At 41.1% G+C, this 13,003-nt stretch overlaps 1 protein-coding gene across 3 annotated transcripts in view; it reads left to right on the top strand.

Annotated features, from left to right (window-relative positions):
* The window catches only part of ttc3 (tetratricopeptide repeat domain 3), a 141,149-nt gene that overhangs the window by 27,162 nt on the left and 100,984 nt on the right, over positions 1-13,003 (top strand). For all 3 annotated transcript variants that reach the window (XM_072260010.1, XM_072260011.1, XM_072260009.1), the window contains exons 4-9: positions 5,022-5,190; positions 7,819-7,906; positions 9,421-9,474; positions 10,439-10,568; positions 11,429-11,499; positions 11,645-11,748. In XM_072260010.1, the coding sequence (XP_072116111.1) occupies positions 5,022-5,190; positions 7,819-7,906; positions 9,421-9,474; positions 10,439-10,568; positions 11,429-11,499; positions 11,645-11,748 (616 nt within the window). The remainder of the gene's footprint in view (positions 1-5,021; positions 5,191-7,818; positions 7,907-9,420; positions 9,475-10,438; positions 10,569-11,428; positions 11,500-11,644; positions 11,749-13,003) is intronic.

Below are 13,003 nucleotides of genomic sequence, written 5' to 3'. Positions count from 1 at the left end.
ATCCAGAAATCTGATTCTCTGCCCCCTGCACCAGTTCCTTAGCCACTCATTCATTTGTACGATTATCCTATTCCTGCTCTGACTAGCATGTGGCACTGAGAGTAATGCAGGGATTACTACCTTAGAGGTCCTGCTGTTCAGCCTCTTCCCTAACTCCCTATACTCACTGGGCAGGATCCTTTCCGCTTTCTACCCCTGTCATTGGTGCCAATGTGCACCATGACCTCCTGCTGCTCACCCACCCTCTTGAGAATATTCTGCAGCTGCTCTGCGACATCCTTGACGCTAGCATCTGGGAGGCAACGCACCATCCTGATGTCTCATCTGTGGGTTGAATTTCCTGTTTGCCCCCCTCAATATCAAGTCTCTTAGCACTATTGCTCTACCTTACTTTACCCTCTCCTACCTAGGCTCTGAGCCGGCCACAGTGCCACTAGCCTGACTGCTGCTGCTGAGCTCTGACTCTGATAGGTCATCTACCCCCCCCCCCCCCCCAACTGCAGTATCCAAAGGGTATGCTTGTTGCTGAGAGGAATGGTCACAAGATAACCCTGCACTGACTGTTTACTCCCCTTACTTCTGGTGTCACTCACGTGCTATCTGAAGCCTGAACTCTGGGTGTGACCACGTTAGTAAATGTATTCACTTCGAGGTTTTCTGCCTCCTGGATGGTCCTGAATGCATCCCACTCCAGCTCCAGTTCCTTGACCTTGTCTGTCAGGAGCTGAATTTGGATGTCATTAGGTATTGTGCAATCCCACATCACCATCTTCCCGTAAGAAATTACCTGTATATGTAGTGAATAATTGTTCAGTTTGATTTTGATAGGCAGATTGTATTTCTTCTTTTATTTCTTTGACTTTCCCAAAAAAGTCTACTTGATTACTTATCATTTTTGAAACCATATTTATAATTTACATAATTTGAAACATTACTTTAGACTAGAAAAGCTCATCTGAAGAATTAGTTGATAATCTGAATGCTTGTGGGAAGCCCGGGTAAATAATTTCCATATTTGCTTAGGACACAGAACAAGACATATAGCCTGTTGAGTACATGCTGGGTCACAAGGCAATTTCATTCCTTCACTAATTTTCCCAGTTGCCTTTCCCACTAATCTTGCTGCACGAAAGGCTGTTTAGAGTAGCCAATTAACCTACCATGACTTTGGGATATGGGAGAAAATTTGATCATGCAGAAAAATCTTAACCTCACATAAGGATAGCATGTAAATTTCACACAGACAACACTGGAGGTCAGGGTTGAACTCGAGGTGCTGGATCTCTTCAGCTGCAACTCAATTTGTAACCTCTGCATTGGTCAAATTGAAAAATGTGTCGTCCCCTCACCCTGACTCTGCTGTAAGGTGTATATATTTCGAAGTTCGAAGTAAATATATTACCAAATACATATACGTCACCATATGATGGATGGTTCTTCACTTGCGAAGATCAGGAGGGAAAAAAAGTCCTCAGGAGTGATGGCATGATTGTTGGTAACCGTAGAGGCCGATTCGGGATCTGCAGACTCTGGAGCAGTAGGGTCAGGGGAACCGCTGGGATGTTGGTGCTTAGGTATTAGGATCCTTCCTGTGTCTCCTCTTCTTTTCAGCAGTCACTCTTCTGAATTCCTCAGAATTCTTGGCTGCGCCATGGACCAGTGGCCTCTGTCACAAGCCAGCTGCTGCCACTTGTTGACCTCGATATTTGCCTGAGAGAGCTGCTAATTAAGTTGGTCCTGGTACCTCTTGTGCAGGGCAGTACTATCTCTCTTGTCCTGAGAGAGTTCTCCATAGAGCATGGCTTTCAGTAACCTGGAGTTGTCCATGTGAGACACATCGCCTAACTAGCGGAGCTTCTTGAGCTGCAAAGTGGCTTCAGTGCTTGGACGTTGAGCCTTCTCCAGGATCTCGTTGTTGAAGATATGATCCTACCAGCTGATGGAGTGGAGGCAGCACTGATGGAAGTGCTCGAGCAACTGGATTTGCTTGCGATACAAGACCCAGGCTTTGGAGCCATATAGCACTCTTGTGATGTCGGCAGTCCTGTACAACCGGATTTTTGTGGACAGGCGCAGCTGATGGCTCTTCCATGCACATTTCTGGAGGCGCCTGAAGGCAGTGCTGGCTCTGTCAAGTTGATTGTCAATGTCCTTTACTACTGTAGCGTCGGTGGAGATGATACTGCCCAGATAGGTGAACTGCGCAATCGTGGTGAGAGAGTGGTTGTCAATGGTGATCTGAGGGGGTTGTAAACGCCAGGAGGGGGGCTTCTGATGGAGGATCATGTTTTCTTCAGACTGACCGTTAACCCAAAAGCCCCTGCAGCCTTGGCGAACTGAGTGACTAGCCTGTAGCGCATCCACTGTGTGCGTGAGAAGAGCACAGTCAGCTGTGTATAGTAGCTCAAGAATGGGCTCTTGCCTGGTTTTTGTTTGGGCGAGAATGCGGCGGAGGTTGAAGATATTTCCGTCAGTGCAGAACTGAATGTAGATGCTCTCCGAGGTGGTCTCTTTCACTTCCTGTAACATCATGTTTAAAAAGATGGAAAAGAGCGTTAGTGTCAAAACACAGCCTTGTTTCACGCTGATACTGATGGGGAGTGGGTCAGACAGGGCATTGTTGTGTTTAACCTGACTGCTTTGGCCTTCACGGACCTTCTGCAGGATAGTGAGGAATTTCGGGGGACAGCCGAGCTTCAACAGGATCTCCCAGAGGCCCATGTGACTGATTGTATCAAAGGCCTTGGTCAGGTCAACGAACGCCGTATATGGTCCCATGTTCTGTTCACAACACTCCTCCTGTATTTGGCGCAGGATGCAGATCATGTCGGATGTGCCTTTGTTTGCTCTGAATCTGCAATGACTCTCTGTGAGGTTGCATTCGGCAATAGTAGGGATGATTCTGTCCAAGAGAATTCTGGCGAGCATCTTCCCGGCAGTGGACAGTAGGGTAATGCCTCTGTAGTTAGAACACTCCGATTTCTCTTTTTTCCTTTGTACAGGGAGACAATTACAATGTTGCATAGGTCATTTAGGACTGAACTTTCTCCCAACCGTGTGTGAACAGGGAAGCTGAGCTCCTTCCTATTGGAAACATATAAGGCAGACAAGTTCATCATTCTAGGCAACTTCAATGCTAGAGTGGGTAGAGATGTCAAGGTATGGCTGGGAGTCTTAGGTAATCATGGCGTTGGAAACTGCAGCCACAACACGGGAGGATGCTTCTGGAGCTCTGCATAGAATTAGGCCTGGTTATAACAAATGCACTATTTCAACAGAAAGCCAGGTTCAATACAACCTGGAGACACCCCCGATCCAAACACTGGCACCTCCTGGACTGTATCCTGCTGTGACAAAAGGATGTGTCATATGTTCTACACACCAGGGTCGTGCCGAGTGCAGGCTGTTATATGGATCACAGATGGGTCAAGGCAAAAGTCAGACTGGCTATCAAGCCAACAATAAAAAGAAGGCAACCACGTTCGAAGAGACTCCAGGTAGATAAGCTCTTTGGCCTCCGAGATGTATTCCCGATCAAACTAAGGGAGAAACTGGACAGCAAAGGCATCCCAAGCGCAGACTCTGACACAGGAAAGAAATGGGATTACCTGAAGACTGCCTTCCAAGATGCGGCTGTCTAGGTAGTTGGGTATTCCTCGGGAAGAAACAAGGACTGGTTTGATGAAAAGAATGTTGAAATCTGGAAATTGCTCTAGAAGAAACGCTCCTCCCATCAAGTGGTGCTGTCTAGACCCGATAATCGAGTGGCCAAGGCAGAAAACAGAGCTGCATGCTGCACCTACCAAGCCAAACTGAGACAGATGCAAAAAAATTGGTGGACTGCCCTAGCAGACAAATGCGGCACTATGCAGACACCAGCAATACTTGAGCCTTCTTAAATCGCTGCACGTAGTATATCGTCCGACTCATTAGATGGAAGCCTCTCTATGCTCATCTGATGGCTCCAGCCTGCTGACATACAGGGAAGCCATCATGTGGCAAAGGACAGCTCACTACAAGAGCCTTTTCAGGGATAATCATTAGTACAAGAAGCATCCATTGCAATGATTCCCCAGCATGAGGTCAGACTTAAGTTTGTTGGCCCACCAACTGTATAGATGAGGTCAAAGCTGCTATTTCCAAGCTGAAATGCCATAAAGCCCCAGACATTGATGGGATTCCAACAGAAGCAGACAAAATGGTCAGAGACAGTCTCCTGATCGAACTCTCAAACTTATTTGTATCATATACAATAATGATATTCATCTTCCCGCAGGCTTACTTAATAAATTCATAATAGAATCAATGAAGGACTGCACTAAGCCAGTGTGCAAAAGACAACAAACTGCAAATACAAAAAGAAAGTAAGAAATAATAATTAATAAATATTGAAAACATGAGATGAAGAGTCCTTGAAAGTGAGTCTTTAGGTTGTAGAAACATTTTAATGATGGGGCAAGCGAGGTTGAGTGAAGTTATCCCCTCTGGTTCAAGAGCCTGATGGTTGAGGAGTGATAACTGTTCCTGAACCTGGTGGTGTGATTCCTGAGACTCCTGTACCCTCTTCCTGATAGCAGCAGCAAGAAGAAAGGATGTCCTGAGTGGTGGGGGTCTGTGATGATGAATGCTGCTTTGGAATTTAGGTTATGTATGAAAACAGGGTTGGTATAATTTTTCTTCTTAATTGAACTATGTGCCTCACTTTGTTCTCTAGTTTAAATCCTAATTTTAGCATTAAGGATATTGTTTTGTTAACCAGATGTGGGGCAAAGGTGAATGTACGAAGTTCCTTTTAACCCATCACTCCAGTGATTGGCTGAAGGAGTTAAATAGTCAACACCTTTTGCGATGTGTTTACAGTTCAGTCATGTACATAATAGGTTATTCATAAAGTCTATGGGGGGGGGGTGGGTCTTTCATTGCTCAAGGAATGTAACCCAGATGCAGTAGCATATTCAGAGATAACAAGGTAAACATAAAATACATTTTTATATGCTTTTTTTCTCTTCCCCTTATTTCAGTGGAAACAGCTGAGATCTGGTGTTCTGACATTCAGACAATTCATGTACTTTTTTACCAGCGTTGGCATATGATAAAAGTGCACATCCTATGGCCCTATTTATTTGTTCAGAAGAAAAAGCATGATCGCTATCTACAGTGGGCTATCGCAGCCAAATTCATAGATCCAGAGTAAGTCTTTGTGTTTTTCTGGCCCAGTTTATTTAATTTTTCAGGCCTTCACATGGTCTTGATAATGTGATACATAACAATATAGTACTGTACAAAAGTCTTAAGTGTATATATGTGTGTGTATATGTAAAATTTATTGTGTGTGTGTGTGTTTATACATCAGAGGGAGAGAGATATATACGGTAGATAGCCGGGGTACCTAAGACTTTTACACAGTACTGTGTTTGTCAATGTGGAGTGGAGAGCAAGTTTGTAAATCTGGTGGGAGCAAAGGATGTTGGGAGTAGTGAAGGTAGAGCTCTCTGGGAGCACATGCAACAGGTGGCAGAGGTGTGCCATGGGTGCAGGGGGTGGTGCGGGTGCAGACACACCCAACTCTGAGAGACCAGGCAAGGTTATTTGATTCGAAACATTTAGTTTATTGATATTTACAGAATGTTTCTGTGGTGCTTCCCACTCCCTCCTCTCTCCCTTTCCTTTTCCCGAACCATGATTCCCCTCTCCCTACCTCCTTCCCATCTCAGTCCACAACAGAGACCCATATCAAGATTAGGTTTATCGTCATTCACATGCCATGAAATTTGTTTTTTTTTTGTGGCAGTAGTACAATGCGATACCCAAGATTACTACAGTACTGTGCAAAAGTCTTAGGCACCCTAACTACATACAGTGGCATGTAAAAGCTTGGGCACCCTGGTCAAAATTTCTGTTACTGTGAATAGTTAAGTGAGTAGAAGATGAACTGATCTCCAAAAGTCATAAAGTTAAAGAAGAAACAATCTTTTCAACATTTTAAGCAAGATTAGTGTATTATTTTTGTTTTGTACAATTTTAGAGTGGAAAAAAAGGAAAGAAGCACCATACAAAAGTTTGGGCACCCCGAGAGATTTGAGCTCTCAGATAACTTTTACCAAAGTCTCAGACCTTAATTAGCTTGTTAGAGCTATGGCTTGTTCACAATCATCATTAGGAAAGGCCAGGTGATGCAAATTTCAAAGCTTTATAAATACCCTGACTCCTCAAACCTTGTCCCAACAACAAGCAGCTGCCTAGCACTCTGAAAATTAAAATAAATGATGCCCACAAAGCAGGAGAAGGCTATAAGAAGATACCAAAGCATTTTCAGATAGCCGTTTCCGCAGTTCGTAATGTAATTAAGAAACGGCAGTTAACAGGAATGGTAGCAGTCAAGTTGAGGTCTGGAAGACCAAGAAAAGTTTCCGAGAGAACTGCTCATAGGATTGCTAGAAAGGCAAATCATAACTCCCCCGTTTGACTGCAAAAGACCTTCAGGAAGATTTAGCAGACTCTGGAGTGGTGGTGCACTGTTCTACTGTGCAGCGACACCAGCACAAATATCTTCATGGAAGAGTCATCAGAAGAAGACCTTTCCTGCGTCCTCACCACAAAATTCAGTGTCAGAAGTTTGCAAAGGAACATCTGAACAAGCCTGTTGCATTTTGGAAACAAGTCCTGTGGACTGATGAAGTTAAAATACAACTTTCTGGCCACAATGAGCAAAGCTATGTTTGGAGAAAAAAGGGTGCAGAATTTCATGAAAAAAACACCTCTCCAACTGTTAAGCACGGGGGTGGATCAATCATGCTTTGGGCTTGTGCTGCAGCCAGTGGCACGGGGAACATTTCACTGGTAGAGGGAAGAATGAATTCAATTAAATACCAACAAATTCTGGAAGCAAACATCACACTGTCTGTAAAAAAGCTGAAGATGAAAAGAGGATGGCTTCTACAACAGGATAATGATCCTAAACACACCTCAAAAATCCACAATGGACTACCTCAAGAGGCATAAGCTGAAGGTTTTGCCATGGCCCTCACAGTCCCCCGACCATCATCGAAAATCTGTGGATAGACCTCAGAAGAGCAGTGCATGCAAGATGGCCCAAGAATCTCACAGAGCTAGAAGCCTTTTGCAAGGGAGAATAGGTGAAAATCCCCTAAACAAGAATTGAAAAACTTTTAGCTGGCTACAGAAAGCATGTACAAGCTGTGATACTTGCCAAAGGGGGTACCACTAAGTACTGACCATGCAGGGTGCCCAAACTTTTGCTTCGGGCCCTTTTCCTTTTTTGTTATTTTGAAGCTGTAAAAGATGGAAAGAAAAAAGTAATCTTGCTTAAAATATTAAAGAAATGTGTCATCTTTAACTTTATGCCTTTTGGAAATCAGGTCATCTTTTACTCGCTTAGCTATTCACAGTTACAGAAATTTTGACCAGGGGTGCCCAAACTTTTGCATGCCACTGTAAATATGTGCCTAAGTCTTTTGCACAGTATCAAAAATACTCCTCACTGTTTGCTGAGTGCAGTATGTTACTGCTGGCAAAATAGCAAGCAATTCCTGTAGTTTAAGATAGAAATGGGAGGAAAAATAAAGCTTTGTAAGCTCCTGCCATGTCTTCCTGATAGTTCAATATTATGATCAATTACTTGTAGCCTTGCTGTCATGATTATAATGCAGTTAACGATGCCTGAATATGTAGCTCGGCAAGATCCCGCAAACATCATTCAGTGTTTTATGGTATTGATATCAGTATAGTAAACTATATTGGTAAACTAAAGCACATGTACAATATTAGGGGATCTTCATTCTTAAATTTTACTTTCAGGAATTATGATGTTTTTGAACTGAATTTGATAAAACTACGAGATATTGAACTCTTAGAAGAAGTGCTCCATGCAATAAGGAAACACAGTGTAAGTGCATTTCTTTAAACTGAGCATTTTGATAGTTGGCAAAGTATTTTGCTCATATATTTAAACTTAATGAATAAGTGTAAACAGATTCATCCTGGTGCTTTTGTGCAGCAGTAGACATTTCTTGGGAATTATATACTTCTCCCAAGAAGGAATGGAAAATGCTGTTGGTAATAAGTGGTTGGATAGCAGCAAAAGTGTCCAAAACCATAATTATTCTTGTGGAAATTTTCATGAATTAATTTCAATGGAAAGAAACAGTCACATATTGTGTGTATCCATCAAAAGGTCATGGATCTTTTCATTGGTAAGTCAAATGGCACAGTGAATGGTAATAATAAGATCAACAATCAGAATCCCAGGGCCATGATGTGGATGCTTATGCTGTGGCCCTGCAAGTTGTAGTAATATGATTATCTTTCTTTGGTAGTCTTTGCTATCAGGGGAGGTGGGATAAAGCCAGTATAAAAAGTTTGCTGGGCTCGCCATAATAATATCATGGGGAGGAAACCAGTATATTGTCCTGTGATAGTGTGGTTGATTGTCAATAACTGTTCTCTGAAGCATTCTAAGCAAAGCATTTAGTTATATCTCAGACCGTAGTTGTTGGCCTTGCCTGTGATATATATACCCTGACATTGAATGAATTGATAACAGGCACAGTTCACTTAAAAGATTACAGTGCAGAGTGGGAAAATTTCCCAGTGATCCACTTGATTATTATTCATTAATGCATTTTGGTGAGTTGTTCGTGGGTGTTAGTTGAGAAAATGTAGTCTGTGTTACATTGCAGTTGATTGATATCCATGTAGGAAGAATGAAAGTTTGTTATTTGATATTCTGAAAGTCTAGTCTCTTATCGTAGAAGCATGTTTTCCCATTAGCAAATGGATAAATGGTGGTACTGATTAATTGTGAAATAAATCTTCCAGAGCAGCAGGATATTTTCTTATGCTGCTGTTCCATGGGAATTTTTTAAGTTCATCTATAAGACTGACAGTGCCGCTTTAGTAGAGCATTATGTGTCACAGTAACTTAGCAGTTAGCCCGACGGTATTACGGTTTGGGTCATTCCAGAGTTCGGAGTTCAATTCTGGTACCATCTATGAGGAGTTTGTACAATCTCCCCCATGAGTCGCGTGGGTTTCCTTCTGGTGCTCTGGTTTCATCCCAGAGCCTAAAGACGTACTGATTGGTAGGTTAATTGGTCATTGTAAATTGTCCGGTAACTGGACCAGTGTTAAGTAGTGTATGGTGGTTGCTGGGTGGTGTAGCTCATTGGGCTGGATGGGCCCGTTCTGCACTCTCTCTCTAAATAACTAATAGCTCAATCATACTTAAGTTATAAAAGTTACTTAAGTTAACATCCTTGGCTTGATAATATGGCATTTTGCAGAATGCTTATGTTTATTTATACTGAAGCACTTACTGAATTCAACTGTTAATTTTGTTTTTAAAGTTTTTTTTCAAATAAATTGAGGAGCTCCAGTTACATTTCAACTTTTCTTTTGTAGGACTCTCTAGCATTTCTGACATGTTTATTGGATTTGTCAGACAAAGTAGATGAGGTAAGTAAAATAGCTATTAAAGGTTAACGTAATATTTTGTTCATCTTTATCTGTATAAACAAAACTATCATGGAGCTATGTCCATATGTCATTCCACATCCCCTTTTCTCTCTTTTCTTTCTCTTACCTTACCTCCTTACCTGGCTATCACCTCCCTCCGGTGCTCCTCCCCTCTTTTCTTTCTTCCATGGCCTTCTGTCCTCTCCCATTAGATTTCCCCCTTCTCCAGCCCTGTACCTCTCACCAATTACTTCATCCCTCCCCCCACCTTTTACATCTACTCGTTATCTTTTTTACTCCAGTTATGTGAAGGGTCTCAGCCTGAGTCATCGACTGTACTCTTTTCCATAGGTGTTGCCTGGCCTGCTGAGTTCCTCCAGCATTTTGTTTATGTTGCTTGGATTTCCAGCATCTGCAGATTTGTTCTTGTTTGAATATATTATCTACCGTATGCAGAAAAATATAAATTTAATGCTGGAAGATTAGCAAAATCATAAATAAAAGAAATCATTTTTCTGATGTTTCAATAAAGATTATTTGGTGTTTTAATTTTAAAACACATACTAAATCCTCCTATCTGTCCCCCCGAAGGTATTACTGCCTAACTTGTCGAACTTCTTGTATTTGAACTCACAGCAAGCTCTACAGCCCCACCTCCCGTCCTAAAGATTTAACTATCTATAACTCTGACAACTTATATGCATTCTTGCCATCAGTGGCAGCCCATCCATACCATCAGCTGTCTTGAACTTGGATGTTCAGTACTCAAAATTTTTATCTTCTCAACCTCTTATCTCCTTTAATGCTTTTGTTTACACAATAAGATGATCACTATCCTAAAGTGCAATGGTCTTTCTTGTGTGATATTATTTTTGGTATTTCATTTGATTTTATGTTAGTGCATTTGGAATGAACACTTCAAAAATGGGAGGAGATTAAAAATTAACTCTTTTTCTTTCTACAGAATAATTGTGACCTGGATGATGCTATTGCTATGTTAGAAAAAACAAAAGAGGTTAACAATTTGCAAGTGGAGGTGAATTCAGGAGCAGAACATTCAAGAAAGGCAGCTATTGCAATTGGGTGTTTTCAATGTAAGTAATCAGAGAAATCTAAAATACATATAAGAAATAACTATATAATAGTTCATGGGAGATCTGAGGAAGAACTTGTTCACTCAGAAGATAGTTAGAATGCAGTAATTGAGCGGTTAGAGAGATTGAACCTTGTAACATCTAAGAAGTATCTAGAAGAATACATGAATCATCAGGTTTGGTGCTGGAAAGTGGGATTAGTTTAGGTGGGTGGCATGAGCGTAGTGGGCAGACAGGCAGTATGGCTGAATGCTGAATCACACTGAACATGAACAGATTTAGAGCATGAAGAGAGGGAACAGGAAAATTTTGGAGAGATTGGGTGGGTTTTGTAGGTAAGGATGACCATTTATAAGGGGTGTGTAAGAACTGTGGTAATGAATGTCGGAGATGTATCTTGACAGAGTTGCATTTACTGTTTTAAGGAACTGTGTGGTAGTAACAAAAAGGAAATGAAGTGGCCTAAGATGTTTTACAGCTTGAAACTTTTGTATTAGTCTTACTGCTTACTCTTGCATCTTTTTATAGTCATTGAGTAAAAATATTCCTCTTACCTCTTACCTTGATCTTTTGCCCGTATCGACTTATCGGGAAATAGAATTTCTCTATTTGTAACTCTTACCATATGAAAGCCTTTGTTAGGTTGGCCCTTAATTTTCTTTGTTGCAGAGTCAATGATTCTAATTTTTCCAATCTCTTATCTCTTGTTAAACTCTATATCTCTTCTCAGATCTTTACGTCTTTGTTCATGTGGTGCCCAGAATTAACCTCAGTAATCCAGCCGTGTTTTATGTCTCGGCCATCATAATTCAGGTTTTAAAATGGCAATACTTATTTTATCTCTTTGTTTTTCCTTGCAGATGCATATTTTATTAAGCTGTTCATGTGCCCTGAAAATATTCCTAGTTCAGTGCGAAACAGAGATGCTGTGGTACGTGGAAACAGAAAAAGATTTTGTTACAAGATTTTATGCTGCAGGATATTGAATTTTTTTTTTGCTGAAATTTATTTATTACATTTCCTTCGTATGTCTCTCTACTAAGTTTGCATAATAATCAAAATCTTAATTCTGTTAGTCATTTCAGGAAAGTGAAGTCTATAAAGAAAGGGGCAACGAGGAATTTAAAAGGAAAGACTATGAAGCTGCTTTGAACTGGTACTCCAAGGCAATTGATTTATGGTAGGTCACTTTAAGAGGAAATGCCCAGTAATTTATCTGCTCATTTGAACAAATTTTGGTTGAATTAGAATCAGGACTGCTGTGCCTTTTCATAGATCCATAATGATCAACTGGTAATCTCAATTCTGCATTCCATCTACCTCAGTAATCTTTCTCTCTTTTGCTTATCAGATCTATCAAATTTTACTTTAAAATATTTAAAGACTGTGCTTCCAACACCCTTTGAGGAATAGAGGTCCAAAGACTCATTGTTCTGATATGAAATATTTTGCCTCATTTTTATAAGATTCTCCTTGTGAAGAGCCATAAGAGTCCTGTATGTTTTACTTGTCTCCTTTCCTAGCCTGCCCGCGTTCCCATTAAAGATATAAGAGGGCAAGTCTTTAAACTGCTTCCAACATAGAATCATAGAGTAATACAGTAAGCAAATAACCTTTCAGGCCCAACTGGTCCATGCTGACTACAACAATTTCACTGCTAGTCCCAGTTTTACATATTTAGCCCATAATTCTTCAACACCCTTCCCTCCATTTATCTGTCTGTATGCCTCTTAATTGCTTAATTTGTATCTGCCTCGACCGCTTTCTCAGGCAGCTCATTCCAAGTACTCATTACCCTCTGTGCAAAGAAGATTCCTCTGAGGATTCTTTTAAATCTCTCCTTTCTTATATCTATGCTATCTGGTTTTAGACTGTCTAACCGTGGGGAAAAAAGATCATGGCCGTCTACCTTATCCATACACTCCTTGATTTTATATGCTTCTGTGATGTCACCCCTCATTCTCCTGCACTCCAGGGAATAAAGATCCAGTATGGTCAACCTCTCCTGTGCTATCTCCAGCTTGACAATGTCTTTCCTATAAAAGGTGGACAAAACCTTATAAAGTCTCATCATTACATCCTTGATTTTTGTTCTGGTTATCTTGAAATGAACGCTAACATTGCATTTGTCTTCCCTACCACTGACTCAGCCTGCAAGTTAACCTTCAGAAAATCCTTTCTGCACTAGGGCACCCAAGTCCCTTTGTACCTCTGACTTCAGAATTCTCTCCTCATTTAGAGAAGTCTATGCCTTTATCCCACTAATAAAGTACAGTACTGTGCAAAAGTTTTAGGCACATATATATAGCTAGGGTGTGTAAGACTTTTTGCCTAGTACTGTAGTAATTTTATGTATTGCACTTTACTGTTGACACAAAGATAAAAGCAAATTTCATGACATATGTGAATGATGATAAACCTGATTCTGTTACGGG

The sequence above is a fragment of the Mobula birostris genome, chromosome 6 (assembly GCF_030028105.1).
Source record: "Mobula birostris isolate sMobBir1 chromosome 6, sMobBir1.hap1, whole genome shotgun sequence".
NCBI classification, from domain to species: Eukaryota; Metazoa; Chordata; class Chondrichthyes; order Myliobatiformes; family Myliobatidae; genus Mobula; species Mobula birostris.
This window is presented reverse-complemented; position numbering and strand designations above follow the sequence as displayed.